Genomic DNA, 24,226 nt, shown 5'->3' with positions numbered 1-24,226 from the left:
TCAATATCAATATACGATGGTAAAATTGCAAGTCACTGTTCATTCAGAGTGTAGCCTCAACCTTGCTCGAAGCTGGGCTCAAATGAATAAAGTCTGGTCTTGATTATGAAACTTTTCCAGAAGTATTAAGGAGTTCCTGCTCAAATGATCCTAAACGAGTGAGAACGCTGTCCTTAGTCAACCCGACACTTTCATATACAAACTTTATCCTAATGTTGATCGGTTTATAAGTAATTCATGCTAATCAAGTTTAAATAATTTGTATATTTTTAAATGCTTTCACATCAGATGAATTTATTTTATCTGATGGCATTGCAACAAAGAGTAATGTCACACTATTACTTCGTCTCAATGAGCTGACAGCTGCGTTGGCACACACATACATTTAGCCTGCAGGCCATTGTCAAGTCTACAGTCAAAACAATTAGAGGCTGATGTTGCTGTTTTGTGTTGCTCTGCATTTATATGCATCTATGATAGCCTAGCCAGATGATAATAACATATAGATTAGTGACAACATGTTTATACGGGTCGTAAGGCACCAAATGGCTGGGTAATTGAGTGCTGAGATTGATCCAAATGTGTGCCTTCAGTCCCAACATCCAGAGGCAGTTGACAGATTTTACAGATTAGGCTGAGGTACACAATATATGGCATTCGGTTCTTTGTGTGGATATATCATATTAAGGAACTAAATCATCTTGGGATTTAATGACTGGAATGGAACTCATAATATAATCAATTAGGTTTTTAATGCAAGTCAGAGTGCGAACAGGATGAAACGCATTGCCACACACACAGCGAGCGTCTGTGCGATGGCCGTGCATATCAATGACCTCTGCAACCGCTCCTCCTGCCTGATTTCAAGGTCACTACAGACTCCTTCTTTCTTCTGCCGTTTCCTGAGCTCAGTGTGGTTTGCCTGCTGAGCTGTATTTTATCATTAAGCTGCACGACAATTTTCTGGAACAAGCAACGTTCACAGGTGTAACACCGTGTTGAAATGCGTTCAAACAATTACAGGGACTGTAATGTGTTACAGCTCCAAGCTTATACAACGCTGAACTCTCGCGAACAAGCAAAACAATAGGAAAGAAACATTTAATGAGCAGGAGATGTTTTGATGCTTGGTAAACAAACCCAAAGTGCTTGAAATTATACTGTACGGAGCATGAAATGGCATTTCAACATGGCCCTGTGGTGTGCTATTCCAACTTTGTTTCCAAACAAAGCTTTATCCCACATTTATCATATTGTTCAAACATACAATTTCTTTTTTTTAACTAGGTCATGGCGTGACATGATGGAACCGGCCATGAGAAAGAAAACATTACCCTGCACAATTTCATAGTGTTCAAAGTAAAAGAGACAAAAACCATAAGGATGGCACAGCGAAATGACATGGTTTATGACTCATACTACTTACTGCTGCAGTAAAGTTGCTGCTGAATTGTTGGTAAATATGGTGCACTAATTGGCTTATGAATCACCTCGATTTACCTTGACACACACACACACACACACACACACACACACACACACACACACACACACACACACACACACACACACACACACACACACACACACACACACACACACACACACACACACACACACACACACACACACACACACACACACACACCTGGAAAGTCCTCTGTGAATAGAGTGCCAAGGCTACTCCCTATCAGGAGCCCAGAGGAAGCCTCAGATTGCAGGTGTACCTAGCAACAGCTAGGGCATGTTGTGCATGTACTGTGAGTGTAATGGCAACTTTGATGTACCAATGTCCACTTTAGTAGGATGTTTATTTCAGAGTTTACCAAAGTTGTTCCAATGAGTGTTGTAGCTGTGAGCATCTGCCGGGTCTGGTTAAAAAGTATGCTCTTCCTCCTCCTGTGTCCTGTTCCGTTCCGGTCACCTATGACCCTATTTATACACCATGTGCAGCTAACCCCCGCCACAAGATAAATATAAATAAATGTGTGTGTGTGTGTGTGTGTGTGTGTGTGTGTGTGTGTCTGTGTGTGTGTGTGTGTATATGAGTGAGCCTCAGGAATCATTAATGTAAATGTCACAGCTGAAGGACTGGAGGAGTCTTACAGTATACCAAGCAGACCAGACACTGATGAAGGCTTGCAGAGAGAAAGGAGAGGCAAACACAAATTATGAGGCAGAGAGGCAAAGATGTGTGTGTGTGTGTGTGTGTGTGTGTGTGTGTGTGTGTGTGTGTGTGTGTGTGTGTGTGTGTGTGTGTGTGTGTGTTTCTGTGTGTGTGTGTGTGTGTGTTTCTGTGTGTGTGTGTGTGTGTGTGTGTGTGTGTGTGTGTGTGTGTGTGTGTGTGTGTTTGAGGCTGATTATCCGATTCACCCTGTTTGGAACAGGAACTTTGGTATTTTCCTGCCCTTAGAGGAGAGACAGTTGGAAAAACAATCGCTGGCAGCAGCATCCTTGTTCGCAGACTGAAGTGCATGAACCACAATAACTCATGTTAACACTGCTGTGTCTGATCTTATAATGTGATTTAAAATAAGATAAGCCTTCATTGATCCTAGAGGGAAATTATGGGTTGTTGCCACAGCACAACGACAGAAATAAAATATAGAAAGTAAGAATAAAAATAGAAGCTAAACTAGAGCAATTAAAGAGAAAATGTAAAACAAAGTGACAGTGGTGTTAAGCGATAAGTAGCAGCAAATTTAGCAAGGTATACTATATATAGTATATATCAGCCAAATAGATAAGATGATCAGTAATGAAACTAAGGTTGTGTCTGTTAATATATCATTCTGATGTAGTATATTTATTTAATAAAACAGTATAATATAATAAGGGGATATAATATGATAGGGTGGGGCTGGCAGGGAGTGGAGGACGCAGTGAGTTGAACAAATCCAGCAGTGGCGGTTGGCATTTTAGGATATAAACTGAAAATGTCAGTGAGATGAGAAGATGGATATGAATCTCATGTCTTTGCTTGAAGCCCAGAGCAAGAGTAGTGTAGCTTAGCATCAAAGAGGGGAAACGTCCAACCCCCGTCCAAAGAACAAAATATGCCTAAATGTATGCCTGATACCACTCAAAAGCTCTAAAGCTCTGAAACAAACTTTCAGTATCCTGTTAAACCTGTACATGCATTGAAATCTAAACATGTTTGCCTGTAGGGGGAGTTACATGTTTGTGCAGCTCATCCATCCGGCTATAAAGCAGGTTGCCAGATGGGTGAGCACTTCAGTCTCTGTGCAGGCACGTTGATAACAAACCTCTCATGTTCTTTGTGACTACAAGACTTCAGGTAGTCACTAAACCCTGGCTTTGTTTACCATGAAATACACCCAACATGCAACTCCCCCTGAAAACACAAGCTGTTTCTTTTTACATTTCTCATCATGCAGCATAGGTGTTGCAACGTTCCATTTTTCACTGGGTGCATAAAGTCTACAGCTATCCTATTCAGAAAGCATTGAAGTTACTTTTCAAATATTCCTTTAAACCAAAGCGTTTAATATCAACTATACATATATAAATTCCCATATTTGTTACTGATGCGTTAGTCATAAACACCACAGCATGTTTTTGAACACACTAACAAAGAGAAGAAGAAACTCAAATCCGTTGTGTCTATCGCCCATGAAGGATTTATCCCCTCCATCCCCACTCTCCCCTCAAATCTCCTCTCCTCCCATGTCTTCTCCTCTGTAGCTGGTTCGCTCTGTACCTGTTGAATAATTGATAGCTGTTTTGGTTTCGATGAGGCGTTTGGGTCTACAGCTCTCAGCAGTATGGGCTGCTTTCCTCACAGCAGATCACACAGCTCAGTCCATCCTTTCTCTCCCTCTCTCCTCCCCTTCTTCTCTGTGCATCCCTCATGTTTTTATCTCACCGTCTCGTAGTCCACATTATTCTGACATACGTCACTCACATTCTCTGTTACATGTTTGCATGCATGTACAATGTAGAAAATTATTCCAGGTTATATTCTAGATAATCTTGATATCCATTTTCACCTGCAAACATAAATAAAAAGATTTCTTTCTTGATATTAAAAAGAAAACAGAATGGTAGAGACTAGAGTAGATTATAAGTAAATAAGGTACTTTACAATCCATAAAAACACATCTGCAATGCAATGATCATATCATAGCCTGTTGGATACTTTTAACCTTTTAAATTCTTTCCTGTGAGGCATTATCTTGTGACTGTCCTCGAGTCAAAATGACTGCATCAGTTGTTCGTTCATATGCCAAAGGCTGTATTCTGGCTCCTGTATTGGCCTTCAAATTCACTGATCTGTTACACTTCATTAAACATATGTTGTGACGCAACTCTACGGCCCTACCAACACAGCCCCTTGCCTTTTTCTTTTTTAAAGTGGGGCGGTTTTTGATCTAAAGGCATTCTTATGTGGCCTACTTTTATGCAAAGAAGCTCTAGTGGCCTTACAAATTTTAACTGTTGTCTATCAGGATAAAATGTCAAAAGTAGCATGTGTAGCTCCGTGGTAGCAGTGCACCTTATAGGGAGGAGGTAAGGTTATATGGCAGCGTCAAAGAGTGTCTTCGACACAGGAGAATGCTTATCATTTCCTAACAAGCGATTCTTATAATTAACAAGTTGTTTTTGTCCCTAGCTGTATCTTAACTATTGTGGTGGCATGTTTGTTGAAGTGATTTGGATTGCAATGACAATGACGTTTTCCCGTAAGTGGCATCACGCCAGTATGGGTCTTTGTGAAAGGCAATGCTTTTGTCTAATGTTATGATTTCTGAATCTAGAAGTGTTATTTTTGACCTACGAAACTGCATTTTGGGCTTCAGAGGACATTCCCTCAATGGAGCTGCTGTCATCATTCTTTTGCATTTAAAACTCTGAAGCCTGGCCTTCTTTTTTATAATTAACAAACTCATTCAAACTCAATTGATCCATTAACATTGAGCAGTGTTTGTTACTTTATAGTTAAAAGTAATGTTTCATGTATAATATATGTTGTTTTGTCTACGACCTTGCAAGAATTTGCAAAGGAAACACTTGAGTATTCTTAAATGTATTGGCGTATAAATATGCATGTACACAAACTGCCTTACATCTCTCTCTCTCTATCTATCTCTCTCTCTCGTGCTCTCTCTCTCTCTCTCTCTCTGTGTGTGTGTCTGTGTCTGTGTCTGTGTAAATTGTTTAGAGCCCTGTATTGACTGTTACGCAGCATGTGGGGAATTGAAGGGGATGGGTTAAAGAGGGAGAAGGGTTCATCAAACTCAGGACAACAAGTCAATTCTTCCTGATTTACTACATCAATCCCCACCCGTCCTGCTGTGTTCCTATACACACACGTGCGAGTGTGTCTGCACATACAGGATTGCTAAACCAGACGCTTTTTTTTTTACATTTCCTCACTCTCTCTCTGTGCTGCAGTATAGACAGACAGGAGCGGCCTCAGTTGCAGGTCTTACATAACTACATCACTGCATTAACGAGCCCATCTGCCCCTGACTGGTGCTTTCTGTTAGAGTTAGAGCTCTGTTAAAAGGATACACACTTGTAAAAGTGCACAAGATATAAGACTGTATACCTGAACTGTCCCACATCTGTATTGATTAAAAAGAGATATACTCTTCGAAAAATGATTAATAAATTCACCTGATCGGTAGTTTTAAAATGTTATGTTATCATCAAGACCAAATCTATTGACATACAATGAGATGGCGGTTTATAAAAGGTAACCCAACAGTTATTGCAATCAGTCAAAACTGATGCTCGAAAGATAGTCCCTGAAACGTGAGGCAAATACATCATGATGGCCCCCTGGTGGCTCATGTTCCAAACAAATACAGGTTTCTAAAATGGGTTTTTTGTCATTTTAAGTAATTCCTATCAAGCTGGTTTATTTTCAAGTGTTCATGTTTCTGTAGATTTCAATCAGTCTGGCTCCTTGATGCCGCGACCAGCTGGTCACTGCTGGCATACTCTGTCTCCAAATGACGTCAACATGTTAAGACGGCAGCTCGGTATCAGAGATATTTTAGCTTCACTTTTGTTTAGTGGGTGGAAGTGGAGACGCGTCTTTCATCTATATATAAAGTATGTGATTCAACACAATAGACTAAACTGATCGACAAAACAATTTAAACTTAAATTAAGATCTTTACCTTCGTGAAGGCAGCATTGATTGCAGGACTGTTTTATTCAACTGTTACGTTAAAAAGTAGCTGTTCCTAAGTGGCTATTGTACATTATGATGTGAAAATGAAAGCAATTAAATAAAATTCAAACTTTATCAATCAAACTAATTGAAGCAATGAAAAAGAAAAGTTGGAAGGAAAATATATAGCAAACAGTGTCTTAACAATTGGAAAAAAATGCGTAAATTAAACAAGTATCTTTTTATGTTGTTCTATTTTATTAACTGGATGTTGCATTTGCAACTGTCAGTCTTTCCAGATGACACATCTTCTCTCTTTCATCCATGCTTATTTGGGGATCTAGGTTGTACAGGCAGAATCCTTGACTTCCAACACACACACACACACACACACACACACACACACGCCAGGACCCACTAGTGCGTTTAATGGAGCTCATCCTGTTCCATTTTCACTGATGCTAAATCCAAATCTTGACTAAATTCCTAAATTAGACGGAGAACAAATAGGGAAAATGCCAAAAATGACTTCACATTGCAAAGCCCACGCATAGGTGCATCGGCACACCACACAAAGACAATGACGCATGAAATGGCTGAAATTATAAGATTCTACTTTGTGGCGGTCCGTGTTTGATGTGTGCTTCAGAGTGACGACAGGAAGTAAAGATGGAGTGATGTGAGAGAAAAGGAGATGAAGGACGTGTGAGAAAGTGTTGTTTGTCTGCTGCCACAGCTTGTTTGTGTCTTCAGTCTGAGTCTCATTATAACATGAAGCCATTTGTGTGTGTGAACAAGCACTGTGTGTGTGTGCGTGTGTGCGTTTGTCACACTTCATCTTACATAACAATCTGATGCTCAGCTGGGGACACTATGAAGATGAATCCCATGACGTTCTTTTATTGGCTTTAGTTTGGAGGTTTATGGAACAGAACTGAAAAAGTAATCAGAGAAACTTTTTCTGGGCTAAAAGTCATAAATGTGTACTCAATTGAATATTTAAGTAAATTAGCAACATTATCATACATCGCTGCACAAAACCTGCAGCTATTTTTATGACATTACATTTATATTTCAGGCAGCTCTGATGCGTTTTCCCCAGAGTGAGTCAGAATACTTTGGATGGGCTTTTATATATTTTGTGTTAAGCTCCTTTTTTTTCTAGTCGTACTGAATTCTGGCCTGGAAGTGTTTTATTTTTGCAGCTGGACAATACAATACATAAAATGAAGTAGCCTATACACAGAATGTTAATGGAAAAATATGTTGCTTATTTTTTACATATTAATAGGATAGCTTCAAAACCTTAAACTAGCATTTCTGCAAACTGGAAATGATCTGTACATGATGTGCTCAAGGTATTGGCTGCAACAATCCATAGTGAGTTTTCCTTTCATGAAGCATGCCTTGATTTTATGTCGGTAATCATTCAAGTTGTAGAACGTGGCTGGAAATGAAACATCTCATTTATGGCATGTTAACAATTCTACAGTACATTGCCCTTTGAAATATGTAGGGATTATCAAAGGTTGATATCATAAGAACGTTCTCCCAGAGCTACACTGTGTGCTGAGAGGGACAACATTAAATATAGTAAGCTATAAATAAAAGTGTTGCGCTGGTATAGCCTTTGTTGATAGAGCTGGTTTATGGACGTGCTGCTGCCCCATGTAAGTGGTGTTTATGGGAGACGTGTCCCTGCAGCATGTGTGGGCACAGTTAAGGCTGAGGGTTAGGGTCTGTTAAAGGATGATTACTACAACGCAGAGACCAAAGCGGGGTGGCTCACAGTGGAAGTGAATGTAACAGCGATGAGAGCGAGGCCGGGTGAAGACATCCACTGTGCACCCTCCAAACTCCCTCTCCCCCTTCAACCAATACGGCATTAATCTTCTTAAGCTGTCAGCATGACCTAAAACTGATGATGCACAAGTGTGCAGCGAAGGGGGGAAAATCTCCCGCCGAGCAGACAACAGCTTGTGACTAATAGTGAGTTTAGCGCAGCTCACCAAGCTCATAACTGAGTTGTAGCAACCTCACCTTGGCACAATTCAATTACTGCTTTGAGAAAGGTGCTTACCTCAGATGTTTCTGCTCACTCATAAGTCAGTGCAACTCTCCACCCCGACGTATGTGACCTGCCTGTGAACCAGGACGCTCAATCGACTTTTGAGTTTCCTTCCAGATGTGCATTTAGCCGATGGCCCTGCTGGCTCATACATTACTGTCATCAGCTCAATACAGGATTTTGCAGAGGGGATGCAGGTGCGAGTTAATGGAAGGTCTGCATGCGGAAGCAGTGTGAAGCTAACGGCGTGACACTGCGAGTGTGTAAAAAAAACAAAAAAGAAAATCTCCTTTGCTTGCACCTGTTATCTAGTGATATAATGACCTAAGTGATAATCACAACACTGCAGATGCCTGCCTAATAATACAGTCAATCCCAAAAAGCCTGTATGACCAGCGTTGTTGTTATGATTACTACAGTGCTACTGCCCCAATGAGGATCTGGCCACACTGCAGCACAGCTGTCATGAAGATGGGCTGCCTGCCCAACACCAGCTGTGCCAGCCCAACCATCACTTAATCACCCTGGGAGGGAAGGGGGGAAGGAGAGGGAGGGAGCATGAGTTGGGAGGTTAAAAAAAGAAACAGCGAGTGGTGAGGGTGAGGAAGTTAAGAAAAAGAGAGTTGAAGGGAAACTGCAGAAAGGTCCAATGGAGAAGGCACAACCTTTGTGGGAAGTGATGACAGAGATGCAGAGGGTTACTCAGAGAGGGGAATGTGATTAAAAGAGCAAGGGATGCAGATAAAGATAAAGAGCAGGAAGTGAACTGCAGAAGCTCCGCGACAGATGAAGGTGAGGTGAAAGGTTGGTGTTTGGGGAAAAGTGGCTGCAGCCAGAGTGACGAAGTGGAAAGTTAAGCGAGAGGTTTGCAAAAGAAGGTTGGGAGCTGAGGTGAAGGCTAACTGCATTACACTGTCAGATTATGAAAAGAAGGTAGGGCGCAGACATGATGGAGGAGACGATGATGGCCAAACATGTTTTAGGTCAATTTCTCTGCCAGGCAGATCAATGCTGTAGCAATCAGTCAGTAATAGCAAGACTAGTATGCAACCCCACAAAATGCAATACAACATGTTTAGCCAATAATAACTGCCTCTAAACTTTAACACCTGCTTTTCACACAAGGCCTCGAGGCAGTTAACATCTGTTAAAGAACTAGACCAAATGCCAGCATAAGCATTACACTCAGGATGAATCAGACTACCTTTTAAACACAACAAACATCATTGTACACCTGTCTCTTTACTTGATTTACCTATCCATCCTTCTATCATACTCGGCTTTTGCCTTTTTCTCTCTCTCCCTTTTCTCTGAATACATGTGACTAACATCGTGTCAGGCGACTCTTGGAAAATCATCCATCCCCAGAGCGGATTTGTGCTGCACCATTCAAGATTTAGGGCAAAGAGGATGAGTACATTTGTCTATATTTCAAAGACAGGTTGTGCTTTATCTTCACGCTGACTGACGATGAATCCACGCTGAAGGGAGGATCACTGATACGTGCATATTTAACAAACATATTTTACTGCCAGAATGAGTACGTTAAAGTGGGTGTTTTGCCCTAACCCAATCAGTCAGCGGCCATTGATCTGAGCACATGCTGGAAAGCTTTAGGTTTGTATTGAGCAGAATCAGATACACCCACATTCATTGACTCGGAACTTGGAAAAACTAATTGATATGGACAACTGACAGAAAAATGCAGTAGTGCTTCAAAGCCCCGGTTAATTTATTTACATGGAAAGTTCCTTGGGGCCGCAAGGGCTGCACAAAATAACCACATTGAATTAAAAATAAAGCATTTTTATATCCAAAAACAGAAGACTTATTTGTTGTTGTTTGTTAAAGCAGGTTTATACAAAAGCAAAACAAATGAAACATGAGAAGAGTCCTGTATCCCATCATGAAAGTAACCCCCCCCACACACACACACACACACACACACATTTAAACCATTATAAATATGACACTAATACAGAGTGTCAGGGTTCCCGCCTTTACATCTCAGGATTTTTTCTGGTCTGCATTTCCCTCTGCCTCCTCTACCTACCGTCTCTTCCCATCTGTCTCTGGTGCTAGTCTTGGGGACCTTACACGCTCCGTTCGGCAACAGATCAAGACAAGCTACATCTTCTCCAAATGTCATTTCACAAACATTTCCCCAGACACATTTACGAAAGAGGTTTTTCATGTTAGCACATGTGCATGTGCGCTGCTGGTTGTGCAACGCGTGGGAGTTGAGACTGAACCTAACGGCGCCATGTTCTTATGTCTCGATCCACCGGTGTGATAACCAGCTATGTCTCATGTGCATGTCATGTGTGTGCTAAATAGATGACATATGTTTCCATGGTGAGAGGAGAAGTAGGACAGGCTGTAAAATAAAGTGTTGTTAAAATGGTGCAGTCAGAGGAGGAGGGACTTAGTTCCTGATTCATCCTTCTGAGATGTCACCATAAAGAGGGTAATAACATGTAATCCACTTCTTCAATCCTTTTGCTGCTAGTTGTTGGACGCTAGTTTGGAGTTTTAATGACACAGAGGAGGCTTCGGCAAAGGAGGACACATTGGATTAAATGTGGGGAAAACATACTAAAACTATAAGCACACCCAAACTCCGTTGAGCCTTATTTTATTTCCCTGATTAACACCTCCATCAAAGGCGATACATCCACATTTCCGCTTCATACCACAATCCCTCAATGTTAACCCACGAGTCCCCTGTGGTCCAGGGATGACTGAGCACAGGCTTACCTTAAAGAGTTAGCATAGTAATACCTCCTGGAATAGGAGTCAGTCATCCAGGCCAGAGCGAGTTAAGCCCTCGCTCTCCTCACATCAAAGGGGACGGGCCATCCACAGCCATGTCCCCGGGAGAGAGAGAGAGGATGGAGGGGGGAGACGGAGAGAAGGGGGGGGGGGGGGGGGGGGGGGGGGGTGTCATATATTCCCTTTATCACAGGGAATTTAATGGTTCAGACCTGTGATTCTGAGAGGAGTTTTATGGGCTAACCAAAGATGGGCAGCTTCAATTCAAAACGAGCGCTGTCTCATCACTTCCCCAAGGTGTGTGTGTGTGTGTGTGTGTGTGTGTGTGTGTGTGTGTGTGTGTGTGTGTGTGTGCGTGTGTGTGTGTGTGTGTGTGTATGTGTGTGTGTGTGTGTGTGTGTGTGAGTTTCAGCCCATTTATGCCTTACTTTTCTTTACTTTAAAGGCATATTTTATCATCCTGACGGCTTCATGTCTATCAGTCCTGCTTTGTACAAAATTGAAGCACTGCTGACGATTAGGCTTGCATTTCTAATTGAATGCTTCACTTCAAGATGGAAAAAATCAACAATTAAATCCATACATTTTGGGCGGCAAAGTTGTGTTGCAGGTTGTTTCTCTTGCAATTTTGTCATTCTTAGAAAACATTACTTTAAATGCACTCGTGGTGTTTTATGGGCTTATGCATGCGGCTGTTTTTATAGCCTGACGGGGATATTATCACCGGATGACGTGGGCGTCATAAATGTTGGAGTAAACGCTCCAGTTACGTTGCATTAGTGAAACATGTTCTCTAGAGATTATTAATATGCGCTTTTAATTAGGAAATGGTCTCACTACACAATAAGCCTCTTATCTGACTGTGAGCATCAGTTTATTTCTAAATGAGCCACTGATATCCAAATCACTAGCATATGCGTGCCCACAAAGATGTGCGTGAGTGGTCACACAAGCACACACAACCCAGCACATAATGCGACCACTTCCATAAAGATTTGTATTACATGCAAATACTCATGATATTCATGCAAGGCCCTGAAAAGCTATTCTCTCAATCTGCTTACTTTAGTAAATCCTACATGAACACACTATTTTCTATCATGTTATCTCACCAGACGGATTGCTGTATGAGCTAGGTAGGCTTAAAGTGCTGTTTGTCAATCAAACCTGAAAACACTTTTCCACAGTACTGATGGAGGTTTTGTCATTGTAACTCTTTTCTGCTCTTTGATTGTTGCTAGTATTGTTATGAATATTTAATGTTATTAAGAAATATAGAAGATTTCAAATGGAGTTTTCAGGGGCTAATATACAGTACATTTTTTGAGAAATTGAACAAATAGATTGTTTTCAGATCCTGAATATGAAGACTTTTGAACATGTGCAATATGTTTACTTCCTTACAAATATTTATGTGTGGACAAGGACATACTGTAAGGTCATAAGGACATAAGTTCCTTGTCCATACGTGATCTCAAACATATGCAATAACGTGACTTATCCTTGTGGTCATTGTTTACTTTTCTTTCTTTCCACTTCAGCTGTCACAAATCATGAGTCAATGGCACATGTTTAAATACTTCACCACATAATTTGATTAACACAGGCTTTGACGATGCACATTGCGTCATCAATAACAACTTTCACAGATGCATGACCGTTCATGGAGGAAGTAATGTCTCATTGCAGTTTTTTTTTCGAAAAGTTTCAACCAAACTAAAGTTAATGAAGTTTAGGTTTAAGAGCCTCATACTAGAGCTGCCATTTGGACCAACATTCAACAGGTTAACAAGGTAAAATAAGGTTGTTAAAAAGGCACACATGCACAAGCACTGTAGTTTAATAAGGCAGCAATTATTGTCATCATCGATTAATCTTCAGATTTTTTAAAAATATCTATCTCTCTAAAGAAAATAAGAAAATAGCAAAAATCCAAGGTTATATCTTGATATATCTTATTTATCTCATCAGCACTCCAAAATCCATAGATATGCAGTTTACAGCGATATAAAGGATAAACAAACAAAAGCTTGTTATTGAAGGAGGGGTCATTTTGTGACGTTTTTCCCAGAAAAATGATGGGATCCCTTGGATGATAGACCATGATGTTGATATTTCTGATGACCCACGTGAGCTTATTACGTTAAACCCGCTGAAATAGTTTCACCTTTGCTAACTTGTACAACTGGTGATGCCTAAATAGAGGCGTAATCTACATTAATGGTAATTGCTAAGTACTCAGTGTAAAAGCGTCATCATAGTAAATATTAAATTCACCCTGTTTATAGAACAGGCTGAACCCCAAAATGCTCTGAAATATTTTTAGAGTCTCTCAACTTGTAAACACACCATCAGTCTCAGCTACAGTATTGGCCCTATTGAATAAAGTTCATTGTACTATGTTCATTTAATGTGTCACTGTTGTATCTGGCATAACCAAACCATTCTCCTTCATCTACAAAGATACCAGAGAGGCACAAAGCCTGTCTACCGAGTGGCATTATGCATTATGGACGGGCCAATTAGGAATAGGAGACAGCAGTCTGGATAGAGATGAGACACTGAGGCAAAATACTGAAATGTGGGAAGACAACTACTCAGAGAGACTATGCAGGAAGCCAGATTGATGGTGTTGAATAAAACAAGTGATGGAAAAAGAATATGTAGAAGAAAAAAAAGTGACTCAAGCCAACAGGAAGAGATCGATGCAGATCAGCATTGTGAAAGTCTGGAGTGTATTAGAGCAGAAAGGGAGTTTTTGCAGTGATATAAAGATCAGTCCAATAACTATCACTCATCCAGCAGAGAGGGGGATGGTAGAGTGGAAGAGACGCCACTGTTTTAGAATATATAAGCGCAGCTGTCGCCTACAGCTAAAGCAGAACGATTATAGCTTAACTCTGTAACATCTGCTACACCGAGCCAGGGAGAGCAGACACTGGAAAATACCGTAGAGAGAATACTAAAAGACAAAGGTTGGAGCAGGGCAAAGGGATCTTTGAACCATGTCACGGTGTCTATCCTATATGCGTCACCTCTTCCTGTGACCTCTGTCGTCGTCCCACTTTTTAGAGGTGGAAATCAAGGCAAAAGGCGGGAAGAAGAGGGTGAAATGTGTAAAACATTGACAGATGGAGAGGAGATTTTGCACCAAAGCAACAAGGGTCGGCTACACCACCCTGTGAACTGGTTGGGTGTCAGCACACATGCATGTCTTGTGTATGAAAGCAGTGGTTAGCCTCATTAGGAGGTTGTTTGGGTAGAAAAACGCAATGCTACCGTGAGAAGGAGGATCAAGAGGGAGCAAAGAGGAAGCTTGAAGTACAGCGGGGATTGAAGTCAGATTGAAGGCTAGTCTCTGCAAAAACTGCGTGAGAAGCACATCAAACAAATGAAAGGAATACAAAGTAAATGGGCTCACTCATATGTGCAGGGCCATTCATATAGCCTTGGCTGAATAAAACCTTTAAGATGAGCGGGAAAGCAATAGTGAGAGGAAATAATGTCATGCATTAATTAGGGTGATGTTTGCCATAAAGAACACATTTAAACATCATTAATGATTTCCGTTTCAATGCATCAATGAAACAGCTTGAAGTCTAAAATTCAACATCATTACACTCTAGGATACAAAAGGGTTGGATTGACAATAAACTTGTGATGATTTAAAAACCTTTCCAGCTAATTGTTCCTACTGAGAGAGGGGCTTAAGGAGAGGATGAGTGGTCAATGAAATCTAAAGGGTTTATCCCCATGAGACCATGAATGTTTGACTTTAGCCCTCTTGCCAAAGGTTTTTAGAGCTCTCCGACAAAATCTCCAGGTCAGAGGCAAATCGTAGCTTGAAACCTAGGTGTGATCAGTTCAAAGACACAAGATGAGAGGCGTCTGAAAGTGTGCTAGGCCTATGTGTTGCCAGTGCTGAACAGGTGCAACGCTCAGAGTTCTTGTTGCACCTGAAGGAAACATGCTATAAAAACACATAGAAAAAAGGCTTTTGTGTGAACACGAATGTGTGTGTGGAAGTACGTCATTTTATGTGTTCCTTCTTTTGTTTTTTCATGACAGTAATGTAGAAAAATCCCAACTAGAAGAGAACAAGTTGTGTGTTGCGTGACCAGTACAGCAATCTGAAGATTTGAATGTCAAGAAATGGGAACTTGGATTCAATGATTTATTTGGTTCAGTTTTGATATTTTAGCCTGAAGGTAACACACGGAGAAAGTTGAAATATTATAATTCATTTTTTGGGGACCAAGAATGTAATCAGTACATGTCATTTTATTATGGTTTGCTTTTGATAATGTCTCTTGTGTAGTTAACAGTTTGACAGAAAGGAAAAGTGTGTGAGATTGCAAAAGACACCCATTGTCTGTGCAAATAAACAGGAAATGTACGGGACATACATTTAGTCATGTACCAAGCTGACAATTGGACCTGAGACGGTTTAATCAGAATGGCGACATTTTATCTTTTATGCATGAACAAGCTTTCCAAGTATCTTCCCTCTTGGTTTGACATTTATTTCATACATGTGGACATGTTTGCCCCATGGTGGCACTAAAAGAAAGAGACTATTTACCAGCTAACCTCAGGATTATTCCTCTAGGGGCCATCAACAATACATTACAAGTGAAGTTAAGATACATAGTCATTATAGCAAAAAATCTGTACCAATATTACATTATCAACATTTGAATTCAAGTCAATAGGACTACTTGTTATGAAAATATGATGTCCTGGTCTTTGAGGGGCAGATGAACAGACAGACCGACTACTCCTCTAACAGGATTAAATAATGACAAACAAGTGCGGATGATTCATCAGTAACAGAGTATCAAAGTGTAATGCCGTCACATAACATACATAAAGATGTTAATCAACTTCTGCTTTATCTGCTCGAAAGGAAATTAGATGCAATATAAAACCAGCAATATGTTACTGTGAGATTATTCTTTGTGCCAATTTCTGTTTACAATGCAAGCTTGGGAGAAATATGCTTTTAGGTTGTGGTGTTATGACTTCCACACCTACAAACTTTCACACACACATACATCCCAGATGGGCAGGAAAAATATATGCACATATAATATGTCTCAGCTAAACCTTGATGTGGTTTGCTATGTGGATGAAATAAATCAGCAAGATAATTCATTATCTTAGAACAGCAACGTCGTTTTAATGTCGCTGATAAGTTGTATTCATGTTAAAGTATACATTAATATGGTATAGTGATTGCATTTTGTCTCCATAACTTGGCTATTAGACCATTGTAATACTTTTACTGTGAGATCAAATTCAAGTCTAGTAATCTTTGTCACAGACACTAAGTAGACCACAAATTAAAAAGCACAGCGAGAGAAGAGAGTAAAAAAAGAATTTGGAGCAGAATTGATGAGGTGTAAAAAGAAAATGGGGCTGCAGTGGCTTTGATGTTTTTCGCACAGCATCCCTGACAGCTATGCAGCATTGGTACTAACACTTTTTCTCATAATTTAATCCATGAATGTGGAGAGTACCTACGTAGTTAACATGGAGGAAAACAGAAAATAGCCATGTAGGAGCCAGTAGACTTCAACGTGGAGCAGTGGTTCGTCTGGAGTGTGATTGAGTCTGAGTGGCTGCAGAGGTGACTCACACATACTGTATTCCATCTGTGTACTCATACCTACATAGTTTTCAGAGTAGTGTAATGTATTTGTTTACATCATTTTATCAGACAGTTGGCGCCACACATACGGTATACAGCAGCTCGGCAACAGTATTCTTTTCCCTGGTGGATTTTATATTACTAACATTAAAATCTTCTGTATGTCCTTATCACAGTCAACCTGCGTCGCTTCTTTTAAAAGTACCATAAAGACACACATGCTCTCAAGCACACACACACACGTACACACACACAGAAGAATGAAAACCAAACATTTTTCTCTCCGCGCACAAACACACACACAGTTCTATGGAGGTCAAAGAGGACGTACTGCTGATTACAAGGAGGAGGTTTCATAACACTGTCCACTGCCAGAGTACACAGAATTAGACACACAGTCTGTGGGGCTTATGTTCTGTAATAAGGAGCAGGATGAACACAAAACAGCATCCCTCTGTTTCCTCCTGTACAGAAAATCAGGGTTCTGATAAAGATGTGACTGCATTGAACTGTAAATGTAAGAGTCACAGGTTGAGAGGCTTTTTTCTATAACAAATCTGTCGAGTTATGACCTGAAGAACTGATAATATATCATGACATAACAGAATATTCACTAACAAATCAATAGGCATGACTTTCTATTTCCAATCAATACACAATGCCTATTTGTCACTCCATTCAAGGCAGTTTGTCAATATGGGATTTTGTTGGTATTAGCATCAATGTGACTTCAAAGGCACACTATGACCTCTACTACCTTGTGTACACACACGCACACACACACCCACCCAATTGACATGACCCAAGAAAAACGGCAATGGCAGGAAAGAAGAAGACTGCTAGGTTTTTTAAATTCCCCAAAAATGTTACGTTTTAATGAGGAAGCAATGCATATGTTAGACCTCAAGGATATGCACAATGTATTTTGGTGTGAACACTGTGTGTATTTGTGTGTGTGAGACAGAGGGTGTTTTCTTGTACACAGATGCTTAACTCCAGGGTTCCCCCAGGATTTTTAGTCTTAAATTTAAGACTTTTTAAGACCTTTTTAAGACCACTTTCAATAAAATTTAAGACCAACGTCGCACCTTCCCTGGTATGCGTATTAATGAAAAAATTGAAAATCAATCAATCAATCAATCAATCAAATAAATAACTTTAATGAACAATATGCTCTGAGGACAACAGCTTTCAAAGATCTGCTTCAACATAACATTCACCATATTTAAACACAATAACTGTGTGAGGAGTGCATGTATGCACATGCACACGTCTGTGGGTGCGCCTTTGTATGGATGTTTTTTCCCAAAGTAACCTACAGCCTGTCTACACTGTATTTAAGTCATTAATTTAAGAACCATTTAAAACAATAACTGTGAGGGGTGTACGTGTGTGTATGTTTGTGTGTGCGTGTGCCTGCATTCGTCTGTGGGTGTGCCTGTGTGCGGTTGTTGCAATCTACACTGTATTTAAGTCCTAAGACAGAATAATTTAAAACAATAACTGTGAGGGGTGTACGTGTGTGTGTGTGTTTGTGTGTGCGTGTGCCTGCATTCGTCTGTGGGTGTGCCTGTGTGCATTTCAATAGATCCTACAGCTTTTGGAGCTCAGCTCTTTTGGCAGCAATCTGTTCGTCCAGTTTAATGAGTTCAGCCATCTTTTCCTTGTGGCTCCTTCTAAAGGCATTCGATTTTGCTATTAGCTCCGCCATCTTGCTGCCTGCTTGCTTGGCTTCAGCCTGGTCTGCCAACTTATCAGCATCCCTGAGCAGATGTTCGGCTACCTCCTTGATGGATCTTCTGTGCTTTCTCAGTTGCTCCAGGTTCTCCTCAATGGCCTTTCGTTTTTCTGACTCTGCTTGAGATTCTCTCTTTTTTCTCTCCGTCTCAAGATGAATTCTATATCTTGCTCTGGAAGATGAGACCGAGGAAAGCAGGGCTGGCGTGAGGGGGACCTTGGTAACCCCTCCATGGAGAGAGATGTAGTCACAGACGATTCTCTGCGCTACAACGGTGTCTTCGTGAATGTTAGCAGTTTCAATTTCTTTGTTCACCGAAAAGCCCCGCTCAACTGTTGCCTGCCCGTGTGATAGAAGTAGAAGCTTCTGGATAAAGGACCAAAGTTGTGGGTAGGTCTCACTGATGATGTTGCTTAGAAAGACATCCAGTCTTTTCTTGAATGGCTGGAAGGACTGAAATTCTTCAGTTCGGACCTCCACGGACAGCATCTCTGAGAACTTCTGGGTGATCAGATCACCTAAGAAGAGTGGATGAAAGAGCATTCAAATAAATGTATAGCTACAATATCAGTAATATATTATTATTCATACGACTGCTTGATCTAATGTCCTATTGTGCTGTGTTAGCATATGCATTATGTTATAATTCTTATTACGTAGTTCCTATTTTTTGACCATCGGCCGCATTGGGAAGCTTCAATGAACTGTCACATTAAAGAGTGTTACAATACACTTAGTGCTATGCACTGCACAGCATTATTCTAACTTATAATGGCATGACAACAATGGCATAATCAGGATAACGAACTGCATTCGTAGATAAAACAAATAATGCACTTTGAGGTGTAACGCCTGTGCTACCACTTTGAACATGCAGTATTTTTTGATACAAGAATACCATGATGTTCTTTATCCCTTACGTACAGGTATTACATTAGTAAATTGTATGCTTATGTTTAGACCTCATCAATAAAATAATGTATGAATATGTACCAGCAGCAACTCCTCCATCCAACTGTCTGTCTTGTAGAAACTTCCTGACTATGCTCTTCATCTGTTTCTGACACAGTTCAGGGTTGCTGTACATAAAGGCTGGGTTCAGACAAGTTAATTGTCTAACAATCGGAAACTTCAAAGGGCTCCTCTCCTGAATCTTCTGGACCATTTTGGATAGACACTCCATGCATTGGTTTTGAAAATGTAGGATGGAAAGTTCCTCTGAGGATTTACTCCGCTGTTGGAGTTCCTAAGGATGAATAAGGAATAGCTGAAGTGAACTGTCCCTGATTACAACACAACTGTTTACAACACAACTCTCCTTGCTCTTTCCCTTTAACCACCAAATTGCAATTTTGTGAAACGCCTACTTGTCGGCCATGATTATTTCCAGAATACCTTTATGGCAGTCTCTGCACCAATGCCGATGTCCACTGCCTTTGGATGCACCCTCGACTGCTTGTCAGTGACATCAAGCCGTACCAAGTGCTGAGGTGTGACATCAGTCAGTAGCTCTCGCTTGATGAATCGCCTCAGCAAATTCTACAAAACAGGGAAAACATATCCGAGAATGAAAATGTCTTTGGGACACAGTAGCATCATTGTCACAATACACTTGAACTATTTGAAATTGATTATATAGATGTAGTCTGTGGTCACATATTGGCCCAAATCAACCAGCAGTAGTCTTATTGTAATGAAAAGAGATGATGTTAAATAAAAAGACATATATTCACACAGATTCACTTAAAAGATTCAGCTTACCTTCAGTAATTCAGCCAAGTCATTGGCAAAGAATGGAAGCACAGGTTCATCCGTTTGATACTTTGTCAAGAAGGGTGTCACACTTCGTGAAACTGCCATGAAAAAATGCAGCTTTGCCAAAATAAGAGGGTCTTTGGTTGCCACCTCGATGGTGTCATAAGAAGACGTTCCAGGGTTTGGGAGCTTCTTGGTTGTAACAGCATCAACATATTTCTTCATGTCAGGCCAGATCTCAATGGCTCTCTGCACTACTGGGAGGTTCTCGATCCAGCGGTGACCACAGAAAGGCAAAGCAAAGGTTTTGGACTTTGTAAGATTGCAAAAATCCTCCCTTCTTGCTGGCACATTGTGAAAAATAGTATGAAGAGCTCTTAAGAACTTCTCCATATGCCACTCAGTGAATCCACATTTGACAGCATTATGTAGAGTGTGTAGCCCACAACTTCCCACTACAACCAACTGGGCACCCCCAAAATGCTCAGCATGCTCCGTCTGCAGCATCTCAAGAAAACGCCAATTGACGTTGGGTCCGTCCATGGACAAAGAGACCATCCTCCTCAAATCAAGGTCACGTAAACACTCCTACAAGAAATATCAGAAACAAAATTCAAACACCTTTGCAGTATTCTGTCATACAATATAAAAGTGCTCTATAACCATTTGTATCATGCTTTGGGTAGGGGAATATTGGATTGAACAAGTTGCTGATATAACAGTTTACACTATATACATTTTCATATGAAAGGGCAACAGATGTTTTTATTTGTTTTACATTTTGTCAGTCTTAACAGTAATAGACTACATATTACTGTGTAAGATTATAGAAGGCCTATTCATTATTCCACAGTACTGCTATTCTTGCAGTTTGTTGCCAGACTGTGTGAAAAGTTACTAACAAAACTATACTAGACAAATTGCTAATAACTTGTTCAGCTCAGTTGTTTTAAGAATTGCAATTCTTATCTAGGTAATGCACGGTAAGCAACTAAGAAAACGTGATGACTCAATATTGACAAAAACGATTTCCTCTAGATGGCAGTAGCGCATTAGCGCGGGCTCTGAAGTTAGCATGGGAATAATTGTACAGCCCTGTTTACCATTTCATAAAGTAGCCTAGCTTATCTCTTGTGCAGAGCCTCTCTGTAGCACGGATATGCTCTGCCTATATGGACTTTAATTTCAAAACATCCCTGTTTTACCTTTAGATTACATATTGAATTATCTTTTATTAAGTATTCTTCAGAAATGTTATCTGTAGCAACTTACCTTGAAATTACTGAGAAGGTCCACCGCCTTTGCATGGCCCATGAACTGCGAGCCAAAATATCGTGATCGAACACGGTCACCGTCCCAGTAGCGGAGATGGATGTCAAGCTGTTTGGTTTTTGTGCTTTTGTTGAGGCTTTCGTCCAGCATTGGCACAAAACCAACAGCCTGGTTTACCTGCTCGGTGAGCTCCTTACTGATAAAAGGGACGAGACCGAACTTCGTAAGATACGCTGTCTTGTTGCTCCCGCATGAAAATGTTGCCGCGATTTGAGAGTCAGGGAACATGCATTTGAATACATCGGTGATGCCCTCATTGGAGGAGTAGGAGTGGTGTTCGTATACTGTCCTAAGAGTCCATATTACCTCTGCCTGCAGAGTTGGTGTTGACCCGCACAGTAACCCTGACAGTGGTACCTGCTGCAGTGGTGTAGCGCTAGCCACGGAGGTAGACTGCACTGAAGGTGGCACACAGAAAGTTGCTATCGGTGCCTGGCTCGAACGCACTTCAACCAATTTTGTGTGCTTAGCACTCTTCATATGGGAGTTCAAGGCTATATGCCCCATGGTCCCAAGTTTGAAGGTTTTTCTGCATAAAGTACACTGTGCCTCCCACACATTCCCTGGCACAGGCTGAACCCAGTTATACTTAGCGTCGTGTACCCACGACGGATTGAACCGACATTTGCCCATCTCTAGCAAATAGAGTAGCCTACTTTAATGTCAACACATTTTTTTCGGATTTCACTTCGCGCGAACTCAAAGACTGTACCAAAGAGAACACAATGCAATGCAGAGGGGGGTGTCAGCGTCTCAATCAGTTTACAATGAATCGGTACAGGTTGCCTGATATTTAGGATGTAACCTACTAAAATGCAACGTTTGGGTGTTCTAAGATTCGCTGTAACAACGAACAAAAAAATACATGTTGTGGCGCCGTATCAAATAAGGAGGTGGATGAAAATTAAGACTTTTTGAACAAAATTTAAGACCTGTGAACAAAATTCAATACCTTTTCAAGGCCTTAATTTACGAAAACTAAATTTAAGACTTTTTCACGTTTTTAAGACCTCGCGGGTACCCTGAACTCAGCTCAGCTCGTAGCCGCTGACTGAATCCTCCTTATGTAACTCTGTTTCATATTTCATACTCTTCTATTCGAGCCCCTCCGCCCGACGTTAGAGGCTTGGTAGATATAAGGCACAGAAATGTGACAGACGTTTGGATAAAAAAGGAGGTAAGGGTGGAAGAGGGTGGAAGCAACCGAGGCAGACAGCAGACATTGGAGTGGGCTGAAATTACTTTATGAAATACTCAGACGTGCTCAGACTTGGGTCAAACTGCATTTACAGAAACTTTTCATAGTCTGCCATGCCTATCCGTGATGCCAAATTTAGAGATGTTTGCACTCAGAGGAAATTATTTTAAAGGCATTTCAGCAAACTTTTCCATGACTGACTGCTTACATAATTTGACCTGACGGGTGTTTGCCAGGTATTTAGGCACTTTAAGTAAAACTTGTCTATGTGACGTGATGTTATGCCTGTGATCATATGAAGACACGAGCAGGAAGAGGCGTAACATTCAAACCCTCTGCGAATATTGTTCAGCTGTCATACAGTCTGATCCCATTTGCGGGGATCAACGCTTCGGGAACATAATCTCACAATAATCTCTCTCTCTGTTTATAAACACAAGTATCCCAGTGTTTCAATCAAATGTATTTTGTGTAATAAGACAGAATGGACTCATATTTTATTTTAATGGAGCGACCCTGTCCAAATCAAAAGCAGCCCTTCTCCAAAACAGTAATATTGGCTATTTAATGCCTTTGTGTGAGATGCTCTCTCATCATTTTTTAGTCTTTATCGCCTGGGGGTTCACATTAAATCGTTTTCCCAAATGCCTCAGACAACAGCCAAAACACACACACACAAACACAGACACACTCAGAACACAATATAATCCTCCTTTATTGTCCAAATCCACATCTCCTTTCACAGGGCCGCAGGAGGAAGGCGTTTATGCAAAACAGCCCCAGTGCACTAACATGGATATACACAGACAAGTGCAATCACACATATGTTCACACACTTTCTCTCCGATCGTGTCCGAAGTGAAAAGGTGCCAATTATTTTCACAACAGATTTCATTGCCATCTCTGTATGCAAATTTCAAACTTGTTTGAAATAAATGTCTTTCCATTAAAAAATAATTTGCTTTTTACCTCTCTCTATTTTTGTCACATGCGTGTGCCCGCGATGCAATCAGAAACAGTCAAGCACACAGACACGTCAACACTGACAAACTATGAAAGGAAGCAGCAGAAGAAATCTGTCCAAACTTGAAGTGATGAGACAGCTTTGGCTGCAGAACGTTCATTTGTGAGTCGCCTGCAGAGACTCACGGTAATGTGTGAAGCCTGCATGTAGTTAGAGTATGGATGTACACAGGTGTGTTGTGTGACTTGAAAGGAGGCAGACATTCATAGATTAAAATGTATTACAATCGGCTGAGAAGGTCCACAGCAATCCTTTTCGGGATGGAAAACAAAGCAATTAAAAGAGAGCAAAATGACAGCGTGCAGTCAGTTACAATCACAGTCAATTTTTGTGTCAGAAATTTCAATTTAAATGAGGATTACAGTTTTTTCTCCACTGAGGAACAACTAAACTGGAAGTACAAAACATCAGGGACATCTTCCTGATTTTCCAGCTGCAGTCACATTTTAATTATCATAAGCGTTTTGCAGTTTCTCATCAGCTTCTGTTTGTCAGCCTGTTTACATGTTCTGTTTAACTTTGTGATTGATATTTAATAAGGGGGACT

General features: G+C 40.7%; 2 protein-coding genes and 1 long non-coding RNA gene across 3 annotated transcripts in view; 2 read left to right on the top strand and 1 right to left on the bottom strand.

Annotated features, from left to right (window-relative positions):
- LOC134870945 (reticulon-4 receptor-like 1) overlaps positions 1–24,226 on the top strand; it is an 81,687-nt gene that overhangs the window by 4,089 nt on the left and 53,372 nt on the right. The window lies entirely within an intron of this gene.
- Positions 17,646–20,338, top strand: LOC134870332 (uncharacterized). Its single transcript, XR_010166546.1, has 2 exons — positions 17,646–18,760; positions 19,440–20,338. It is a non-coding gene; the product is annotated as an uncharacterized LOC134870332 (long non-coding RNA).
- On the bottom strand, positions 17,776–22,478 carry LOC134870331 (uncharacterized). The gene is made up of 5 exons (XM_063892465.1): positions 21,398–22,478; positions 20,132–20,713; positions 19,766–19,909; positions 19,364–19,616; positions 17,776–18,888 (listed from the first exon to the last, which is right to left on the bottom strand). The coding sequence occupies exons 1-5, from the start codon at positions 22,088–22,090 to the stop codon at positions 18,224–18,226; spliced, it is 2,337 nt and encodes a 778-aa protein (XP_063748535.1). The 5' UTR covers positions 22,091–22,478; the 3' UTR covers positions 17,776–18,223.

The sequence above is a fragment of the Eleginops maclovinus genome, chromosome 10, assembly GCF_036324505.1.
Source record: "Eleginops maclovinus isolate JMC-PN-2008 ecotype Puerto Natales chromosome 10, JC_Emac_rtc_rv5, whole genome shotgun sequence".
NCBI lineage: Eukaryota > Metazoa > Chordata > Actinopteri > Perciformes > Eleginopidae > Eleginops > Eleginops maclovinus.
Note: the sequence above shows the minus strand (reverse complement) of the source record. Positions and strands in the feature narration are given on the sequence as shown.

Bases quoted from the DNA above. Each gene is read 5' to 3' on its own strand.
- LOC134870331 (XM_063892465.1), bottom strand. From the start codon at position 22,090: ATGGGCAAATGTCGGTTCAATCCGTCGTGGGTACACGACGCTAAGTAT. The intron at 19,910-20,131 runs GTAAGCTGAATC...CCTGTTTTGTAG, and splicing joins ACTTGGCTGAATTACTGAAG to AATTTGCTGAGGCGATTCAT. The intron at 18,889-19,363 runs GTACATATTCAT...CACTCTTCTTAG, and splicing joins GGATGGAGGAGTTGCTGCTG to GTGATCTGATCACCCAGAAG.